At 30.9% G+C, this 22,942-nt stretch overlaps 1 protein-coding gene across 2 annotated transcripts; it reads left to right on the top strand.

Moving 5' to 3' along the window:
• Nucleotides 1–4,856: 4,856 nt before the first annotated feature.
• Nucleotides 4,857–22,715, top strand: LOC105423891 (uncharacterized). 2 transcript variants are annotated; one of them, XM_011633843.2, is made up of 3 exons: nt 4,857–5,583; nt 20,579–20,752; nt 21,369–22,715. In XM_011633843.2, exons 1-3 carry the CDS (start codon nt 5,431–5,433, stop codon nt 21,453–21,455), a joined length of 414 nt encoding a protein of 137 aa, XP_011632145.2. In that variant the 5' UTR covers nt 4,857–5,430; the 3' UTR covers nt 21,456–22,715. The 2 variants fall into 2 exon arrangements, with proteins under 2 accessions (XP_011632145.2, XP_088934892.1); XM_089078766.1 differs by having other exon boundaries at nt 4,864–5,583; nt 20,579–20,764.
• Nucleotides 22,716–22,942: the final 227 nt, after the last annotated feature.

Raw genomic sequence — 22,942 nt, 5'->3', positions numbered from 1 at the left:
ACAAATTTTCTTCTTTTGTATCTAATATACCTCCAAGATATATTTGGAGCACGCGACCTAATATATTTGCAATATCTTTTCTACACAATGATAATGCTACTTTTTTAAAATATTGTATTTGATATTTAAGCCAAAAAGAGATATTCCTTTTTTAACATTTTTCTAGTAAAACATCGTATCGTATTTTTTATATAATAGGAATGAAATTTAAGGATCAATCAACTGTGCTTAGAATAGAGCATTATTTTCAGGATTATTTTCAGGACACAATTGAATCCCGTTCGGCGTGAAATGCTTGAAAATTAGTCGATGCAATAGAAGAATCAAATTTAAACAGATTTAGATTGCGGATATAAATAGATGTATTTAAATGTATTTATTATAAATAAGTATAATTAAATTAAAATTTAAGTAAAGGTAAATACACGTATTAATTAAGTCAGATCGAATTAATCAATATAATTTCAAATATTATATATACATATATATATATATAAAATATTTATCCAAGAAATATTATATATATATAAATTAGATTTAATACTAAATGTTAATACGTGATGGATAAATATTTCTTACCGATTATCTTTATGTGAGCAGAACTTCATTGCGTTTAAATCAATATGACTATAAGAATGACTATGTGATAGGAATTAATTTGTGCCTAAATACTTGCTGTTCACATGTTATATAATGTACATTATCTATTACATAATATATATTACTAGCGAATCAACCGAAATTCTATTTGTATCTTCCATAATCCTTTTCATTACATTATAATAGAATAATAGAAATCGGAAACTATTGCAAGCCGAAAGAAAATTACTATACTTATTCCATCGAATAAAAATTGCAAAAAGAGAAAATTAAGAATAAACTCTTGACTAAGATTACATTGATTTAAGTTCGTATTTGCACAGTGATGTAGTTAACTTAATATTTTTATTCGCTCTTTTTTGAAACTTTTATGTACATTATAATCTTAAGGTAATTAAATTATAAATATATAAAAATATATTTTAATATATTTTGCATGAAAAAGTATCAAATTAACAAACATCATAATATTGCTGGCTCTAAAAATAATTTTTTTATAAATAAATATAAATGCATTCTTTTCTTAAAAAAGCAAAAATAAAAATCAATATAAAAATTATATATTATTATATATGCGACATGCTTTCCCCGGTATTATTATCTAACTTCATTTATGCAATTACATTTTAAATATTGTACAATATTAGATCTCTTCGTTTATATTAAAATGTTAGTAAATGTTTTTAAGTAAAAGCTTTTTCAAGTTAACTTGCATAGCAAGAATTAAAATTAAAGAAAATTTACCATTATCGTAGTTCTATTATCGCGCTTGCCTTCGGCATATTCATCCAACGATTTTTTTCGTCATAAAATGCGTATAGTAACTTGCAATAATATTTTTCTCCATATCAACAGGGTAAACATATCAACAAATCTGAACAGAAAATATATTTGAAATAAAAGACGAAATCACGAAAATATTCATGTTTTTTCCAAGATTGCATATTTAAAATAAACATTCTTGTGCAAAATGAAAACAAGTATATGTCCATTCTAAATTTAATATACAGTGAAATTATTAGTTCATACATAGTGAATTTTTGTGTAATCTTTTTGTTAAATTTTAATTTCCGAATAGCAAAATAATGCAATATTGCCATGAGAATTAATAATACGAATTATACCAATTACTTCGTAACAGCAAAAAATATATCTCATATGCGTGTACGATAGAGACAAAAAGTATTGGTATTTATGGATTATGGATTATGTCTTGTAACTATTCGTTATTTATTTTATTATAACAATTCATTATTCATGCAGCAATGAGCAGCAAAGCGAAACTCGTATCACGTAATACGAATTTCACCTACACGTAGAGTAAAATTTAATTTTAATGTTGCTATAATTAGCTAATTAATCGTACAGCCACTAATCATGTAATGAGCAGTTTAATATTTCATAGCTAAATAACAGCCCTCTATCGGAATACTTGAAAATTTTCATAATTCCAATAAAGATATTTGTTTCTTAAGCATTAAGGTAAAGGACGATAAGAAAAAAATGTTATATATATTTATATGTAATTCTTATAAAATGTAAATTGTTGTATGTAAATTGTTGTAGAATATAGTCTATCATTAGGTTAAATTTCTCTCAACATGTAACTGGGACGGAATAACGTTTCTAAGAATATTCGAACGAGCAGCCGTTCATCATGTGGGATGCGGCGAGCCGAAAGTTATTAGTCGTTAATTATCGGCCGTACGTGGCACTGTCAGCCTTTTAATTAAATCGACTTTTTTTTTTGTCGCGCGGAACATTTGTCGCATTTGCAATTCTTCAATAGCAATCATTTCCGGGAAAAAAATACAGACCGATACAGAAATATTTTGCGATAGTCGTTGATCTGTGAATATTAAAAATTAAATATCCACACCTCCACACACGCACACACATGTATTATACCTAATCTTCAATCATTATGATAATATTCAATCTGATTCTAGCATACATATTGTAGAAGAATGTTAGAACAGAATACATAAGCGAGTAGCGTTTAACTTGCAATAATTTTATGCCTGACGTAGCTGCCTTTTGTTCCTTATTGCGAAAACAATAAGGGTTAATATTGCTAAAGTAGTCAACGTAAATTACGTCACTACGGGGGAAAAAAGATTATAGATGGCAGTTTCTCGTGGATTATCCTGATGAATAAAACGATTCTGACTTTTCGTATTTTCACCGAGGAGGAACGAACGTGCGTTCGATATATAGATATCCGAGGAAAAATCGCCGATAAGTAATTTCGACGAGGACGGGAAAAAATAAGAGGGGGAGGAGAAAGGGAGGAGAAAGAGGATGTCGCATGGTACAGCGGTGGCATTTTAAAAAATGATCAACCTTCAGCGCCTTTAAGGTTTCACCTTTGCCATCGTGCTTTCGAATTCTTACTCACGTCTACAGGCAATAACTCCCACTCACGGTTATAACTCTGCTGAAAGATGGACGGGGGTCGATATAACTCGGCCATTTTGCGGATAATTGCGAGCGACACGTCGCATCGCCATGTCTCGTTAATGAGAGAGACGGATACACGCTAAGAAACCTTGCCATGGGGTGGATAGGAAACGTACCCCAGAGACATGGAATCGTTGATTTCGCTTATCTGTCCCAGATGTTCGCGATATCTCAGCACACGCTTCAATTTCTTCAACTGTTTTTTTTTTTTTTTCCCAAGGCAATCAAAAATGTATTCTTTTTTCATGTAATAAAGCTGTAAAGTTGGACACAATACCTATCCATTTTTATGAGAAAATTATTCAGTTTTTTGAATACTAATTAAATATATCGCAGATGAAAAATTCCTTCAAAGACCACTTAAATGTAACTGTAATAAAAATTTATATTGCTATTTGTTTCTCTTTAACATGATATTTAAAAATACTTTTTACTAGTCAAAAATAAATTTATAGAATCAATAATTCTGTAATGGACAATAAAAAAGAGTTGTAACACTAAAGATAGAAATGAACTTCTATCTCTAGAGTTATCTCTTCCACTCAATCATCGACTTTGTCGCCTCTGTTCCCAGCTGCATCTGTTAAACCGTCAGAAATCCATACATATGTATCTGTTGAAATGCGAACGTAAATTAAAGAGAAAGGAATAATCAATTCAGATACGGCGAAAAAACGAAAGGGGTTACCGTCTTCTGATTTGACAACTAATTACATAACTTGTTAATTTCATTCATAGAAATAATATCTATTTTATGTAACGGATTAACGAGAAAGACGTAGAATTTCGTTTCACCACAAAAGATTAGGCTATTAAAAATTCATTTGAGAAGAGAGAAAAAAAACAGATTTTATTTTCACAATGAAATGTTTATTTCCTTCGAAGATCATACTCTCTGGAGACATGTTACTTGTTTCATTTCTTTCTCAGAAAAGAAAAATCTAACTGTTATTTAATTTTCTTTCGATTAACTATAAATTTGATTTTACGCTGCTTTTGAAAAAAAGATTTGTTTTTTTTTTTTTTTACTTATTATCTAACTTCCTCATTAGTAAATTTCATTAGTAAATCATTAGTAAGCCTCATTAGTAAATCTTACCCACATCTAGTAAATGTAATTATCTAACGTAAACTCAGTACTTATGCAGTATGTAGAAAGGAAATTGCTTCATCTCCACTTTACCTTTTTAAGAAAAGGAGGCAATGACTTATTAATTTCGTGTTTGTTAAATGTCTTTCCTTATATGAGTATTATTTAATTTATACACTTAATGATAAATGATTAATTTTCCTGTACAAAAGGCACTTGTAGCATCAAAATTTTTATTCGTTTTGTCGGTTTTGCCGAAGTTTGCGGAGCGAAGTACGCATGCGGAGTGTTGTAGCTTATAGTTAAAAAAGATGAGCAGGTGCGGCTAATCGACTTATTTCTTTTTTTTAACTTTATAGAAGCCATTCTTTGACAACGTCTCGCAACGGAAGAGAGAGGAAACTTTTATATCATATTAATTATATTATATTATTTTATATTATATTATATTATATTATATTATTATTTATATTATATTATTATAATTATATATTTCCCATTTTATGAGGGAGGTAAGCGAGAACTTTGTGTTACCCGCGCGATTTCTCTGTTTCTCCATTAACTCCATATAAGCCGTACACACGTTCTCTGGAGAGAAGTGGGGATCGGTAATTATCTTTTATTGAGGGAGGTAAGCAAAAGTGACGTCCCCCGCCCCGGCTTGTCCAGCTCGGCGTACTTGGTGCGGGCGGAAGTGCAACAGTGGGAAGGAGAACATCCCTCGAGTGAAGACACGCGGTCCTCGCGCGGTCCTCGCGATCCTCGCGCGGATCTTCTTTTCTCAGTTTCTTATGCGCGCCAGCAAATCGCGCTTCATCCCGGCGCCTGCGTGATATCGCCACGCGTGTAGAACGAAGTATATAGGAGCGTGGCTGCTCACCGCCAGCGTCACATTGCATCCCCCGACGTACGTCCCTCAGCTTCGCAAGCCCCGACACCCCCAGTGGCGGTCGGTGCTCCCAGCTTCGGGCCGAGAGATCGGCGCCACTTCAAAGAAAACGCCACGTCGCGTCATCGATCGAGATCGAGCAGACGTTTCTCGGACAAAAAAAAAAGAGACATCCGGAAAGGCACCCTCGTCATCGGCATCGGGCGTCTCGTCGTCTCCGGGATATCCGGAAAGCACCAGCAGTTTTCGTGCGAACGCCAGATATCCGCGTTGCGAAACCGATTTTTCTTCCTAGAACCCGATTCCCCGCATGACGTAAGTCGAGGTGGCCTCATCGGCACGTTAACAAAAAAAGAAACAACGTACAGGATTCAGGACGCACGCCGTTAATATGGGCATCAGCTTCGTTCCGCTGGTCGTGGTAGCCGTGATACCAATAATCACCGGTAGTTTTGGTAGTGTCGTCGGGAAGAGAAGCATCACGGACAACGATATCGCTAATGTCGATTATCCTGATTATTCGGCCAAATACAACGATTATCCGGTGAGTAAAAAAACCATCGAAATCATTGATCGTCATTCCGACTCGGATCATTAGTCTGCACATGTCTTTCGCATACCTTGACATTTAAATTTAAATTACGAACGTTGCGTGAGCATCACCTTCTCATTTTTGCAAAAGTGAAGTTTTTTTCTCCAAAATTATAACGTTTATTTTTATCTTTGTCTTTAATATTCTTTTAAATAAAATATTACAATAGTAGGTACAACAAGAGAAACAACAATTTCCAATTGCGTCTCGCTTCGCGCAGAAATCTGTTTCTCTTATCTGACAAACGTATCAGCATTGTTGAAAGTTCTTAAATAGCTTCAAGATATTTAACGTGCAGAATAAGGAACACAAAATAAATACACAAAGTCTTAAAGTTCTATGGGCGATTATTCGAAAAAAAAAAAATTTTGCATTCTTTTGTCCGACTCTCGTTAATGAAAAGTTACGTATTCTTTGCGCGCTTATTATTAATTAATTATTTTTCATTCGTATATACATCTTGCTTTTGTTTAAAATAATACTTTGATAGGATTTGTTAACTTAATTCTTTTTTTGTTTTTTTTTTTCAAAATTTATTTCGCAACTGTTTGTATTTTTTTGAAGAATACTCGAGTAAGTAGACCACATTTCTATTTCGGTAAACAAACTCGGCGAACAAGTAAATTTTTATAATTAGGCATTCTGAGAAATCTGTTTGACGTAATATTAGATAATAAACGCATGATTCGTTCATAATCAATATATTGAAAGTTGGAAAATCGGGAAAATACAAAATAACTAGAAAGCTTGTATTAGAAAATTATCTTTTCACTTTTATTTTACAGACAAATTTAATAATATGACGTAACATCAAAAATATATTCATATTTTTATTATTAACAATACGATGATTTATTTCAATGAATCCTTTATAAAATGATAAAAATAAATAACATGAAATATTGATAAAAATTTTATTTTAAAAGAGCAAATATAAAGAGTAGTAGTTTCTAAGAAGAAAAATTACAAAATTTGATGTTTCGCAACTTTAAACAAAATTTCTGTAAAATATAAAAATGTAATATAAATATTTTTAAAAATTATCTTTGATTTTTTAGAAATTTTATCTTTTTTCTTTTTTGTTAAAAACAAAAAAAATGTTATTATAATCACTTGTAAAAGAAATGAAATATCATATTATTTAAATAAGCATTATATATCGAGAAAATTACGAAAATGCATAAACAGAGATATAATTGGAAAATATTTTCTTATTTATTAATATTTTTTTAATATTTATTAATATTTTTTTGTGATTCTTCTCATTTTATCAATCTGGGCTTCTTTATTCTATAAACATTGCGGAATCGTATATTGTTAAAAATAATGAAAAATAAAAAAAAAAGGAAATAAAAATTAGATTTCCGTGGGAAGCTGTGACGAGATTGAGATACAATCGGGCTTTCGCCCAGAAGTGGAAAATGAAGGAGAACCTGGCGCTCATAACGCGGCATGCCTGGTAGAAAAGAAAGCTCAAATAATCGTTCTTAAAAGCGCTCAAATAACGCAAAACTATTGAACGCTCGAATCCCTTTGGATTTCTTTAAATAAGAAATTGTTCGAGAAATCTGTCAAATGTGACTTTCCGCTTCTACCGGCGATTTCTCTTCCTTTCTTCGTCTGCGTCTTCGGAAAGAGGAAACTACTTGTTTCTCCTCCTAATAATTGCATTATGTTACGTCACGGATTCGAGGAATCTAGGAAAATAGTCAAGTTCGATGTACGTTTAGTAGTTGTGTGCGGAGATGCTAACTATCGCTTCTGTCTCTTTTTACATCCTATAACCTTTACTTTACTCTCTAGGTCGACGCTTCTCGAATTTCCTTATTACGATATTTTCTATCGTATTTCTCGTCGCAGGAACAAATTGAAAAAAATATCTCCCTTAAATACTTTCGCGCGCAATTTCGCGTATTTGAGTACTTTCTTCGATTACGCGTAATCGCACGCTCAGAGTCACCGCGCGCGATAGCTTGCGGGTGAAATGTTACATTTACGAGATCACAATGCGACTTTTACAATGCACTTTGACACACGGAATTGGCAATTTGTAAATTTTACACGCAACTATATAGACCGTATTCTAGGTCATTTCGGCCAACTTAGCTCGACCACTAAGATTAACTCTAGTGGACCAGAAGCTATACGGACATAATTTATAGCGAAATATTCTGGATATCGTTGTCATGTTTCGTTAAAAGATTATTAAGATTATCTCAGCGCCTAATGCAGAAACTTTAATTATTGAAATTTGATCCATTATGTAACTGCCGATTTTGTGCTCGCTGCAACTACAAATGTCTCGAATATAACATACGAACTACTATTTGTTATATAATATTTTTTATCTTGTTTGTCTTCGTTGTATCAGTTTTTTTTCTACTATCGGATATCAAATATCTACGTATTTTTACGTAGCGAAGAAGGATTGCTCTCAGGTAACGAGCAAAACATTACAAAGAGAAAAAAAGTCGGTTGAGAACCTTCGAACTTTCAGTTGCATAATTTTATCACGATTCGATTCGTTGATTCTTAATACTGTTATTAAAAGTTTTTTTTCTTTCTTAATGCACATTTTTACTTTGACACATTATAATGTTACGCGAGTTCAGCAATGCAATAATATGTTTATTTAAGAGTAAAAATCAGAGGTATTAAATTTTACAATTAATTTTTATAATAAAAATACATTAATGTATTTTCTGAGAGTTTAATTTAACAAGCCATTAAAAAATATATAAAATGTATATAAATATAAACAAAAATTATGTAAAATTATTTTCTTTGCTATTATCACTTGATATTTACATTCTCAACATTTCGATAGTACTTAGATCCTGCAATTTGAATAATTTATTTTTTTTTCTTTTTTTCTTCTTGCTCCGGCGTGATGATTCTCAGAAATATCGTTTCTCTTGCTTTTGTTTGAATCTTTATATCACCAAGATCCAGCAACGATAATAAGAACTACTTAACTTCTCGTAATTAGGAAAACAGCGATTCGTTTAATTTGAAACAAACTTGGTAATAGCTTCTTAGCTACCTATGTCACGTTAATTAATTCTGGATTTTTCACTCTCGATTAATTAAAGCGTCTCGATGCAGCATGTTGACGAATATATATTCATGAATTTCGAAGTTACATTCTCTCGAGAAAACAGTTTACGCTGCCGAAGAGAATCGAAGAAACTTGAGAGCGTAGTTGATTATGACAGTATATTAACGCCGTTTTAACGGCGAACTGCGAACATCTCGTCCCACTTACCGTAGAATTATTAACTTCTCAGACGACGTTTCCATTACCTGCTAATAATCGCGCTTCGTTAATTCAATCGGCTACGACTTACGATCCTCTGTTTAGACGGAGACACATTGTCGCGCAACTCTGTTTCATTTCCGTGATCGCCCTCTCGATTAGCTCTCGTTTCGAGCAACGAATTCTCTAAATGTGTATTAATTCGCTTGTCCAGTTGTCCCTCCAATAGTGGGGCCGTGATGCTGTTGCAAATCAAAATGTTAAACAAAATATCGTTACTCATTCTCGTGGTTTGTCACAATAATAATGTTGAGAAATTACCGATAAAGTGAGACGAAGCTATGCATATTCATCAAAAGTATTATCTATTTAAGACATGAACCGTGTATTTTTTCCTAGATAGTTTTAACATTTTGAAAATAAAAGGATGTAAAAAGATATCTAAAAATTTTTCTTGATGAAAATTCTAAAAATTAAATCTTGATTTTGAAAGAGAGAAAGTCATTCTCGCGGAATGAAATTTCTATCATTCTTATTCAAACCATTTATTTTTTGCGATACGTAGATTAAATGTTAATTTTACGGTTACGATTTTATCAAAATCATAATTTTTAATCAATTTTTTACCGATAACTTGCATTGAAATTAACACATATTGTATATATATATGTATAGACAATTATTATAAAATAAAGTTTAAAAATAATATGAATATAGAATTAAAATAATATGATTTATATTTTCGCATAATTGTTATAATAAAAAAATAACTGATTAAACGTATGTATTTCTTTCCTTCGATACAAATAAAACATTTAATTACCTCTTTACTACTGCTGACATTTCAATCACTTGCTCATGACATTACATACCAATCGACTATAATAATATACATAATAATTTTCATAGCCCTTATACGCATTTTCTTTTATAATTAAAAATTAAAATTTACGTCAATATTTCTCTATATTACTTTTACGTTAATATTGTTTGAAAAATAAATACTATAAATAATTTCTTTATTGATAAAATAAAAATTACTTCTATTATCAAATTTACATATATATATATATATATATATATATGTATATGCAGAGATAGATAATGAAAAGTAAACTACATAATTATTTAAGATAGAATCATACTGATTCAAAGCTGCTTTAATAGTCTCTTTTATTCGTAATCAACATTCATCCTTCAGAATTTACATATTATAGGTTTATTATTATAGGTATATTATTAATATAGACACAAAAATCTAACATTTTCTGCAAGGTCATGACTGTAATTTATAAGAAATTAGTTATCAATTCGCATGATTTGTCAGTCGAGTCAAGTTTCTCAATATTTTTGTTTATATTAAACGGTGATTAAACATACAATTTATTTTCATTAGATCTCTCATAAAATTATAATAGAGTATTTTGATACACATGCAGAGACAAAGTCGGAAATATTTTATGTACTCTACATAAACGCGATCAAGAAGACTGACATCGGCTTATTACGCTCTTTATATCGACTTTATTAATGGAACTTAAATGCGCGACAGCTTGATAATCTAGATATTTCTAATTAGTATAAATTACTAATAGTTTTAATTAGCGCGTTATATCAAGCTTCAAGTAATTTATTTTGGCCTGCGTGCTGAGTTAATTAAATCGCGCGTATGACGTATTATAAATATATCTTGCTAATGTCACCGTAGCGTCGAAAATGGCATGAAAATAGACGTGAAAAATCGGAAATGATTAAACGACGACATTTTCCCGACAGAAGAAATTTATTTCCCGTAAAACATTATAATACAAAAACACGACGTATTTATGCCGCCTACAGCACGGAGATATCGCGAAACAACATTCACGGATGAAACTTCTTTTGCGCGGTCTTGCGAAGATTTGCCGTGGAAATCTTTATGCTAACAACACATTTCTTATGTTTTCTAAAACACCCGCGCTGGAAAGGAAATCGGTTTAGTGGTAAGAATTGAAAGCTTGTACGGCTTTTCTGAAAGCAAGTGATATTTTTACAAAGTTATACAACAATAATTCGTCATTTTATATATATATATATATATATATATATATATATATATATATATATATTTATTTATTATACGAAACGATTTAAGTGATATTATTTTAACAAAGATGTATCACGCATGAAATTGTACTATTGTACAATCTTGTAGTTACATCGAACTCGATAGTGTCAAGAACCGCGAACTCCGTTGTCCCGCTATTTCTGCCGAAGTCCCGTCGTATTGTTTTCGCGACGAGTTGCGTCGCGAAGCGTCGGTATAACCCTTATTCTCGCATTGAATCGCGCACTTATCAGTATCCGAAGGAGAGCGACAATGGTTGACGGAAAGGCGGAGAATGCGCGGGTCCTAAACACACACCGAATGAGTGCAACCGAAGACGTTCGGTTATATTTCAGGCATTGAAATCTCCTACCCCAAGTTTGCGCGCATCTGAAAAATGAATATGTATCTTCGCGTCTCCTGTCACTTCACCGACGCGGGTTTTCGCGTCTTTCGGGACCGACCCACACGTAGAAAATTCAATTCAATACCTACCTGGTATAGCTTCGCAAAGCGCGACTAGTTGACATTTATTCGCGTCTCGTTTATTGCGATATTACGGAAGAAGTAAAGAGAAACTACGTCCGAAGGGTGCAATTTATGCGAATTTTACGTGACCCCCTATCCATATCTCTCCTCCCTCCTCCCTCGTCCTGGTACCGCAACCATCTAATAACGCGTTTTTTAATCGAATCGCATTCTTGAAATCTCTCCTCGCTCCAAAAATTGGAAAAGTGTTTGCGAAAAGTTCACGCAAATGACGTGGAGTTCCAACAGGCGGATCTGACACGGATGGCACTCTAACATTCATTTTGAATTGGACGATATGTATCTCCGGATGCGCGGATGTGGACGGCACACACGAATGCGTGTCAACACGTAAATATGCAATATTTTGATACATGTCGGTCGGTCAGAATTCGTTTCACCCGTACATTTCAATTAATTCCTTGCCTCGGCTACCGCCGGCGAAGGACGCGCGATGACGCAGAGAGAGGGAATTGCATCTCATTGACGCGATAATAAATTTTATCTCTATGCGCCGCTAATCGTTAATTGCGGGCTGGGGTTTTATCAGGATTAATACGTCGCTTTGGGACAGTTATAAATTGTCCAGAAATCGATCTCTCGTAGTTTCCCCGGTTTCCGTTCGTATTTGCCCAGTTAGTGACGAGCGCTAACTCCAGTCCCAACACGATTCCAATCATCATTAAGTTCTATTCCGTTCCGTAGAAGTGAGAGGTCGACAGGCATCTCGAAGGGAGATCGCTAAAATGTCGATAAAATATTATTTGGCGATTGTCACGTGTTATTGCATGGGTAATGTCATTTGATTCGATCTGGAATCGCCTGACTTAGAGACGATCGTAAATATGTTTATGGTTATTTCGCCCGAGAGATTCGGAGAGAGACATATCTCTCCGGCGTTGTAAAAGCGAGCCTTTTTTTTTAGAAGGTTGTTATCATTATATGATGGAACGATCATCCTTTGCGAGCTTTCTCTTCAAATAAATGTATTCCAGCTCTTAAGCAGACGTATATACATAAGCAATATAAGTGGTAATGTGTACATTAAGAATCATAAAAGAATATCTCCGAGGGTCTCGGTTTTGGATTGGGATGAAACTTTGAAACCTTTGAATTTATAGATGGCCGTCAAAACACGCGGGACACGGGGTGCGCTTTTATATCAAAATGAAATTTGGATCGTTTTACATCTCGGTCCTTTCTTCAAAATTTCACATGATCCCAAAAAGCTTATCTTAATTTGCCTACATGAACATAATTTACTACGGTTTATTAATTATCTCTATTTTGTTATAACGGCTAAAATATTTAATTTCCGAAAAAGTTGAACTATTCATCGATCAACCGAATAAAAGTTGTGAGTTTTCACTTTCGTTTATAATATAATATGTGTGGTTAGCCGGGCACGTGTGTTTCAATAAATTACACAATATCTGTTGTTAAAAATAAAACTTAATTTACGTCGTGTTCACGTCGCGTATATATCTTCGTTGACATAACACAAATTAGTAAATTATCATTATATAAATTAATATACGTATAATGGAGAACAGAGTACGACATTTAAACAGATGTTATTACAATATTAAAGCGCTACTTCTTCATAAAAGGGTAAACATTGGAAAATTTTGTAAGCTTAAACATATTAAATACAAATCTAATTTAATACTGGCCAATATAATACTAGAACTACTTATAATAATTACTTATAATAATTAATAATTACTTCTTTTGAGTATTAAAAACATTGTTGTTCAGTGTTATTAATATTCAAAATGCGTAATTAATTACTATTTTCAAGTATTAAATTTCTATAAGATAATATAAAAATAGTTCTGCTGTGTTTCGTAATAAATATCCGAAGTTTAACTTATTTTATTACTTTGTCTATTAACACGATACTTCATTCTCCTCGATACGTTCAAAAGACGACTTAAACGGAAACTTCCTACCTTTGTTCTTCAGATTTAACTTTTAACTTTATCGCAATTTTCGTCGTGTTTTAAAGTTCCTTTACACTTTTCAGAAATTCATATAATATATTATTAAGAAATAACTAATATATATATTAATTATATGTATTAGTTATTTAATTATAATTTATTATAATTCAATTCAATTATATAATTATAATAATAATTATAATAATTATAATAATATGATATGTATATATATATATATATATATATATATATATATATATATATATATTCGATTTCTTTGATCGTTTTATTCTCGATATATTGGCAAAGACCGCATAAACTAGATTTAAAAGAGAAAATTCCTTCTATATCTCTCTTATATCTCTTTCTTTCACGTCGTAATATTCGACATACTTGCTATTTAGTTGGGAAGCTCAAAGAGGAGCGCTGACTTATTACCTTAATTTCTTTTTAAATATATACATATGAAAGTTCTTTGAAATGTGTTCTTGCGATTATACATTTATTCATAGCTCAGAAAAAAATAAATAAATTTAATCTTTCTTTTTTTTGGATAAACTAAAAAAAAAAATAAATAAATTTAGTTGTAATAATTTAAATAATTTCTATTTTCAAAATGCCTTCAGTATCCTTTAAATATATATTTTAAAATCTTTTTGTAAGATATTCTTCTAATGATTTACTGATATAAAACTTAAAATTTTTTATAAACCATCCCCCATTGTGCAACTTGTTATGACGTTGCATTTTTCATCACGTCCAACAAAAGTATTCTTAATTTCTATAACAATGCATAAAGATTCTTTAATTTAAGAATCAAATCCATTTCTTTTTTTTTTCTCAAAACGACATTATATTTTTTTAACCGATTATGTTGTATTTATTTGACTGAAGATCTTTTTTGCACATCTTTTTTGTGCATTTTATATACTCGTAATTTTAAGCGTTTTTCTTTCTTTCTTCTTTTATTCTTCCAATTTCCGTCTCCCATTCGAGAAATTGCTTCATTTCAATATTTGTCTTCCAGCGCGTCAAATCTACGAAATATAAATCGGGTGCTTAACTCTGAGATTTCTATTTCCGGCAACCTCATCACCAAGCGGTTTAATCTTTCGACTCTTTTTTTTTAATTCTGGAAGTGATTGAAACGTCGTCGAATTGAGATAAGTTTGTAACAAAAATCGCACGGAAAAATTAAATTGCATCATGAACACATTCGCTAATCTGTTAAAAAATGACACTTGTTAAGAAACCAATTTTCCATCGCGATTCGATCTTGATGCAGCCTTTAAACCTTCTCTTAAAATTTAAGCGATATAAACAACTTAATTTCCTTGCATTAAGAAATGTCACTAATAAAAATGCATTGGTACATCGAGAGTGACACTTGTGGAGCTTTATCGATTTATGCGAAAGTTAGACGACATCTCGGACTATTTCCGGTGCAGTATCTAAATTCGCATTCTGTTGAGATTTCTTGCACGATGGTCGTAAAAGGATAGTTCTTAGCTAGTAGTTGTCACATTTCAGTAATCCATTAACGACACGACTCACACGTTATTTATCGGGAACAATTAAATGCGCGCGAACGCGACCAACGTTGTAGTAATCGAAGAAATTTCCTAATTGCGACTGTAATTGAAATTTCTTTGAATCAAAGCGTAAACACGATTATGGCAGACGAGAAATCAATTTAGAGAAATAGCATAAAGTAACATAATATATACGTGCGCTTAAAGGTGTGCTATTATAGTAAATTAGTAAGGCTAATTTAACAGCTTGTCAAAAAAATGTCAATCAGAAATAATTATTACTGTCGAACGTTGAACAGGTGTATTGTTGTTATATTGACTCAAATATAAGGCTTGAAATAAAGATTTGTTTTATAATTACTTTAGAAATATAAATCTTAAAAAATGAATCCTTATATTAGAAAGAAAAGTATTTGGGCTAGCAATACTTTCTTTTTCTCTTTCTTCATATCTTATAGTTTATATATCTTTATACATCAGATTAGATCTCAAAATTTGGATTTAATTCTTTTTTACTTATTGTGCATATTTATTATTTTTATAAAAATGAACTTCGCGCTTTCAAAAGTCAAATGCATTATTCATCATGGTAACTGTGAAAAGCATTATTCATCATGGTAACTGTGAAAAGCATAACGATGAAAGGATTAAAAATCACAGCTGCAATTATAGAATTTATAATAAAAAAGTCTTTAAATAGAGCATTCTTTCTTTTGCAATATTTTAAAGATTAGTCGCAGGCAAAAATTTTATAGTTTTTGTATTTATTTGGCATTTGGAAAGGGTAAGGGTATAAAATTCGTAAGGCCACTTTGTGGAATGCCACTTTGTGTCATTGTTTCCGTGAAATGGACAAATCGATCTGTTTGTACCGATTCTTTGATCGCAGTTTTATACCGATATATACATTGAAAACACATTTTTATGCAAGCCCACCCACATACTTCCCGTGAATGAATATCGCGATCGCTTCATAAAAAAATTGAAAATTGAAAGAGATGTATATTTGTATCCATGCATTCTTTCCCCTCCCCTCCCTCTCTTTTTATTTTTCCCTCTGTTCCGGTTTCGTCCTCTTTAATTTAACATTCGTCTGGTGTACGTGACAATAATAAACTTTGCAGCACCGATAATGCTTTTAAGCGTCCATGAATGTCGCAATTAAACGTTGATTGCCCAGCCCAGATGTCGCAACCGCAACCGATCGTTTCCACTTTCTTTTCGCTTCCGTTCGCTTTTACGAATGATTGTCGATGTGTTTTTCCTCGCTAAAAATTGTCCCGCTAAGTGCGATTGTGTTCGCATCACCATGTTGATTGGAACATTCGACAGTTTTCAAATGCCAACGGTTCGAATAACGGTTTGAATAAAAATGCATTTACAACTGCGCTTTGAATGATATGAATGATATATATGATTTTTTTATTAAACGCACACAGATTTATATCTTTAAAAATAAAAATATATAAAATTTATATAAATCCCTCGTTCTTCCTCATCCCATCTACTTAAGATTAAACATTTTAACTAGAAAATCTTTATAAATATCGCACTGGAAATAAAAAAAATATATATATATATTATATGATTAAGAAAAAGAACTTTTACATTTTCAATTTAACTAACAGATTCATCATCAAACCGATTTAACATTACACGAGACTTTTTTTATTCATTATAAGCGTTACAATTAAATAAAATATTAGAATTTATTGGAATTTCAATTATATTACTCGAGGAATTAAATTACGCAAAATATTCTTTAATGTACAATTTCACTCTGTTATTTACTCTTTCCGATAAAATGTAAATACATAATGAAACTATTCATGACGTTATATACACGATATACAGAATAATTCTGCGATAGCTTAGACGTAGAAGGAAATTAACATTTTCTTAAAAGCAAGATCTTAATTATTAAAGTTAATTAACATTATTCTGAAAAATTCTCAAATTAATTGCTAAATAATTGACAAACGGATCCGTTCCATTGACTAATCTCAAAGTTCATTATTAAGTTCATTATTAAGATTACCAAACATTTGCGTTTTCCTGTAAATAGAACTAAGGGGGAGGATTTCATCTGCGAATCTATATTTATCGCAGAATTAAACAAAGATATTAAGAGGTATTAAATTAAGGTATCAATTATGAACATATAAGACGGAGGAGGTCCTGTAAGGAAACTTTTTACCAGGAAAATGTGTAGTCGTGAGCAGTTTTACCTAAAACTGGATTTTAATCGGGAAAAATGAATGACGACGGTGAGCTGCACCATTTGAATTCAGGAAGTTTTTCCGTGCGCGAAAAGATCAAATGGTGTGTGTCTTACATCGGGTAAGCGATTTAAGTCCCTTTAGAGCTGTTCTCACGACTCTAATCTTCATGGATTAAATCTTGGATTAAATCTCGGTTGCGTGGGCACAATTTCCACAAAACATCGCGGACGTGAATGAAAGGAAAGAAAAGTGTCCTTCGGGAAATCGACCGAAATGAATAAACTAGGAAGGAAACTAATGAATAGGTAATGTGGGTTGTATATGTGTAAAATGTAATGAAATATTATGAGACGATGATTGTTTACCTCAGCAAACCATAATATGGTATAGAGCACAGATTCCTACGTGGCGATGTTTGGCTTTGCGCAACGCGGCAAAATTGCCAACAAAATAAATTGTAAATATTGGAAAAATACATGTATGTCTAACAAGATTCTAGATTTCCCATGTTTCCTTCTATTTGCACATATTTTTTATTTTTATTTTCAAGTTAACGCATGCTATATATAAAATATGTGTGTCACAAGTAGCAAAATCTTGTAGATTGCAAAAAAAAAAATATATATATTTATTATAACATCAAATCTCGTAGGGGAGATTTAACTTGTTACAAGCGAGAAAATATCTTGCGACCATCGGACTCGCTATTTAAAACTGCTCGATTAATAAACGACACCTACGCGTAATGAACGAGCTAACTAGATCTATTCCGTCACGAGTTTCAGAGAGTCTAATGTAATAATATAGAAAATCCAATATAGAGTTTTCTCCTAAATGCTTCAATATAATAATCGGAAAATTTTATTACAAAATTTTATTACAAAAATATCGAATTGAACATGTGTTCATAACTTGATAATGCACTAATTTGGTTTTATAATTTTTTATTTTATTACGTAATCGACTCGTCGAAAATAAGGCAAGCACAATCCGCAATTACAGATTATTGATGCAATATATTGCAACTGTTGTTAAGAAAATATGAAATTACGCGTAAGAATTAGATGTCGATTTATAGCACGTCATCGGCGAGAACGCATCGATCAGCGGACGGAGTGAGACAGTACGCAAAGGAAAGGAAATATACAAGCCGATATCGAAGAGAATCTCCTTTAAGAAAAGAAAGATGAAATAGTCGAATTAAACAAAGAAACCAATCTTTTACAAAAAAAAAAAAAAAAAAAATAAACAACGCAGAGCAAAGAAAAGATCATAAAGCAAAAAGTAAAAAATGGAAACAATTGGAAAAGAGAATTTATAAACATTTGCTAAAGGACATAGTATAATATCAGATGTGCTGATATAAATTCTGATTCCTAGAAGAAAAGAAAAAAAGAACTAATCGCGAACGACATGTCAGAAGCAGAAACTAGAGAAAAATACAAGTCAAAAAGAACTGATATAAATTGCGAGAATGTTAGATTACGACTGATATTATTAATTTACATTAATATATATTGCATTTAATTTTTATTTTCTCATTATCTTTTTTCATGATTGATCTTCAAAAATTTTTTGCAGTTTATACTACAATTAAAAATAAATTATTTAATTATTGTTATTCACGGATATTAAATGATACATTTTTGTAAGTAAATTGGAAATTTGATGCAGCTATAAATGATGCAATTATAAAATATGCATATCAGATTAAATTATTCGGAAAAAGTTTTATTCCATTCTAAAATAGGATTCAGTCTTTTTTAATCATAGCAGTGTTATAATATCTCAATTAGGATATAACTTAAATTAAAAGATATAACCAGAATAAAAAAGGGTATAATGTATAACATAAGGGAATAAAAAAGAATAGAACCAGAATAAAAAAGAAGCTACATTACGAATTTCAGTACATAAAACAGTTATAAATATAACAGTTGTTATCAAATAAAACAGTTGTTATCACTGTTAACAACTGTTATATTTATAATTGTTTTATGTACTGAAATTCGTAATGTAGCTTCTTTTTTATTCTGGTTCTATTCTTTTTTATTCCCTTACGTTATACGTTATATTCTTTTTTATTCTGGTTCTATTCTTTTTTATTCCCTTATGTTATACCCAGAAAGCAAAGAGCATCGGGGCGTATCTTTAATCTCGTCTGAATTCTCTTGAGCAGTCATTATTTTTATCGTCGATTTATCTTTCGTTCAAGTGTTAACTTCCAGGACAAAGGAATTGTCCATTTCATCACCGACGAACAGATACAGTTTGATTCTCATATTTTCTTCTCTCCATTCTCAAGACCCTTGCAATTCCTTGCCAGACTAGTTACACTAAAATTCCAATATCTTCTAATTAACCTTCTGCGATGCACTTATCCACTCATTATCTAGCAAATGATGATAGAAAAGAAGTTGCATTATTTAAAATTAGATTTATAATAGATATAAATAAGAAAAACACGACTTAAACAAAAAGGAGTGAGAGAGAGAGGGGAGAGGACATAAAAAAATTTATATATATATATATATATATGTACAATACCAATTATCTTTTTATCTTAAAAGTAAAGATATATAAAAAAGTTGAATAGTGTAAAATGAAATTGTTTAAAAAAATATGTTAATATACTTTAATTTTTTATTTAATTTTCTAAACTGCAAATTATATCTAATTATCTAAATATATTATTGAACGACAAAATAATAACAAATGATTATTTTTTTTATTTTATAAGCTACAATTGTTATTTAAATTTCTCAACTAGCAATCTACGCACGTATCCATTTACACATTTGTCAATTAGATTGAAGAAATAAGTCCATCGTCTATCGATTACCTGTCGTTCTCATTTTGTTTCCTTTGTTTCATAAGATACCTTATTAGCATGTTTGTTAGGAATTATAGCACGTACACAAGAAATGTGCGGAATGAACAGTGAATTTGTTTCTTCTAAAAAGATTGAGTTACAATATATATTATTTATAAAATTATCATATAAGAGTATTTGCAATAAAACAATAGACGATTAAATTATATATATATATATAAATGACAATTATTTTCAAATATTTAAAAATAAAGAATTCTTATGTTATATTTTCCTCAAATTTTCTCAATTTCTTCAATTTCTAAAATAATTTTTTATACGTGTCTGTGTTTTTCAAATAATTTTGATGATAATTTAAATAAAATAAAACATGAAATTTATCTTTGAATATTTGAAAATAATTGTCATTTTTATTTTTACGTAAAATTATTGATGAAAAACGAAACGCATGAATAAAAAAGATTTTCACATCCACAAAGTATACTTGTTAGGATATAAAAATGTTATTTTTTAAATGTTGTTTTAATCTTTATATCCTTTATTACAGGTAGTGCCAAAACGAGCGGCTCTGTTGTTCGATCAACTATTGGTAGCTCTACAGAAGGTAGTCGATAATCAGGAAAAAGGTGCAGTAGGAAGCAGAGGTATAGGAAAATCATCGGTGTCTCATCATTTCCCAGGTGCCAATTCGGAAATCGTCCCTGTGGTGCATGACCAAACGGTAGCGAATTCGGTATTAACTTTTAAATAATTCTATTTGAAGATGATATCTCGTACCACATTGTAAAGCGATCAAACTATATTTATTATATGTATAACTATATATACTTATATGCATTTTTAATTTAATATATGTTCTTATACCTAAAAGGGTATTACTTATCTATTATAAAATAAAAAAATTTACAAAATAGAAAATATAATAAGATTCTGCCAAATAATCGATAAAATTTTTTCTTTTTATGTTCTAAAAAATTTTTACTTTTACAATATAATATAATATATGTTCGATCGTAAATTGCAATGTAGTTCGAAAGTTAACAATCTTAACAATCTTTGCAAGAAATCACTATGCTAGTCATACTTTGTACAATGTTACTTCTAACTAATAAAATTATCGTATACTATGAAGTATACGATAAAAAAAAAAATAATACAAAAATTCTCAAGTATCTCAAGGAATCGAAAAAGGAATAATTTTAAGATTAATTATTATATTTAAAAAAAAAAAACAAACCACCATCACCGCTTACAACACTTTAATCACTTTAATACGATTATTTTATAAATGTTATTCTGAATTAGCATGCGCATTTCTCGATCCATCTCGTTTTCAGATGGACTTGCAACGACGTGGACAAGCCAAGGGTGAGATTTTCTGGCGCTGTTATTTCAACGCTGTCACGTGCTTTAAGAGGAAGTGATAATGACCATGCCGCCGTCAGTTCTCCTTAAGATCCCCGAAGACCAAACGAGAGCGCGCTGTTTCGTATCATTTCCTCTTCGACTTAGCTGCAGCAGCACGACGAGATTGTAGCAGTGCTTTCCCGGCTAGAAAGATGAGAAAACAAATGAAGATCAACGATGTACAGTAGCGCGAATTTGCGTGATTATTCATTCTTGGGATGTCGAATCGATTCTCCTTCAATCTCTTCAATCACTTTTCTTTGCGTGCCAAAAGGATACCTCTGCCTTTCCTCTCAGTAACTATCGCCATCCTGTCTCCTCTATCATGGATCATAAGCGACATGTCGGGAAGGAAATTATCTATAATTTCTCTCTTGCTTATAAAGTAAACGATTGAAAGCCTATTAAACGATTCTCTTCAAGCAAATCAATCGAAATGAAACGGTATAGACCTAAGTTAAACGAATTTCTTCGGTTTCTTCCGTTTCGATTTTACGAATTACTTTAAGATATGGTTCTTCCCTTCTGTTCAGTTTTATTCTTTGTCTTTAATGTTACCTCATGAACGTATTAAGAAATATATAGTTTTTATAATATTATCTTATTGCTGATGTAAACGTTCAATTACGTAAACTCTAAAGATTAAAATAGGAATTCTTGCGTCATTGTTTCCTCTTTCTTTTTTCGATTGAATAATCACAATGATAAAATTGACAATTAATGAAAACTTTGATTTATTATAACAAAAATAATGTAAAACAAGATCCTTAGCAAGATAAATTCCATAAAATGCTGCAAATATTTAGAATAATACCAATATTTAAAATAATACCGTATTAATTTCTTTTTCTTTTAATATTATTAGATATTTTCTTTTTTAAAGATTTCCTATCATCAAACTAATAAATTACATTTAGTAAATTTAGTCGAATAGTAAATTTATAAGCTTTCCTCGTTTAATTTGACATGAAAAAAGGTCATTAATGTTTCAAAAGACATATGAGAATTGAAATCAGCCGGGATTAGCCAGCTACAAATCGACTGCTCCTATATGGAGCTACATGTCATCTAATGTCTAATATATTATATAATTATCTCTTTATGATACTTCTATTTAAATATTACATTAAGTCATTTAAGCGAGTCATTGAAGCGAAATTTATTTAAATATATTAAATAATCCGCACATGAAGATATTTAAAATTCTATTTAAACTACGTTTATATATATAAATTTTATCATTATTATTATAACATTAAATAAAACAATTACTCAGACATCAGTTATACAACTTACTCAAGAAAATGGACAAATCATTATCATTAATGAATTTCTTTAAAAAAAAAAAAAAAAAAAAAAAAAAAAAAAAAAAAAAAAACGCAAAATCTTCTTTCTTTCGTTCTTTTTGCCCTAAATATAGCAAGACTCAAATTTACCAGCAATTTTTTATATTCATCTTTTAGAAAACTTTCAATATTTATATTATCACATGCATACAATGAAA

The sequence above is a fragment of the Pogonomyrmex barbatus genome, unplaced genomic scaffold, assembly GCF_055798465.1.
Source record: "Pogonomyrmex barbatus isolate J1 unplaced genomic scaffold, ASM5579846v1 scaffold3, whole genome shotgun sequence".
Taxonomy (NCBI): domain Eukaryota; kingdom Metazoa; phylum Arthropoda; class Insecta; order Hymenoptera; family Formicidae; genus Pogonomyrmex; species Pogonomyrmex barbatus.
The sequence above is the reverse complement of the archived record's forward strand: the minus strand, read 5'-3'. Positions and strand labels throughout refer to the sequence as shown.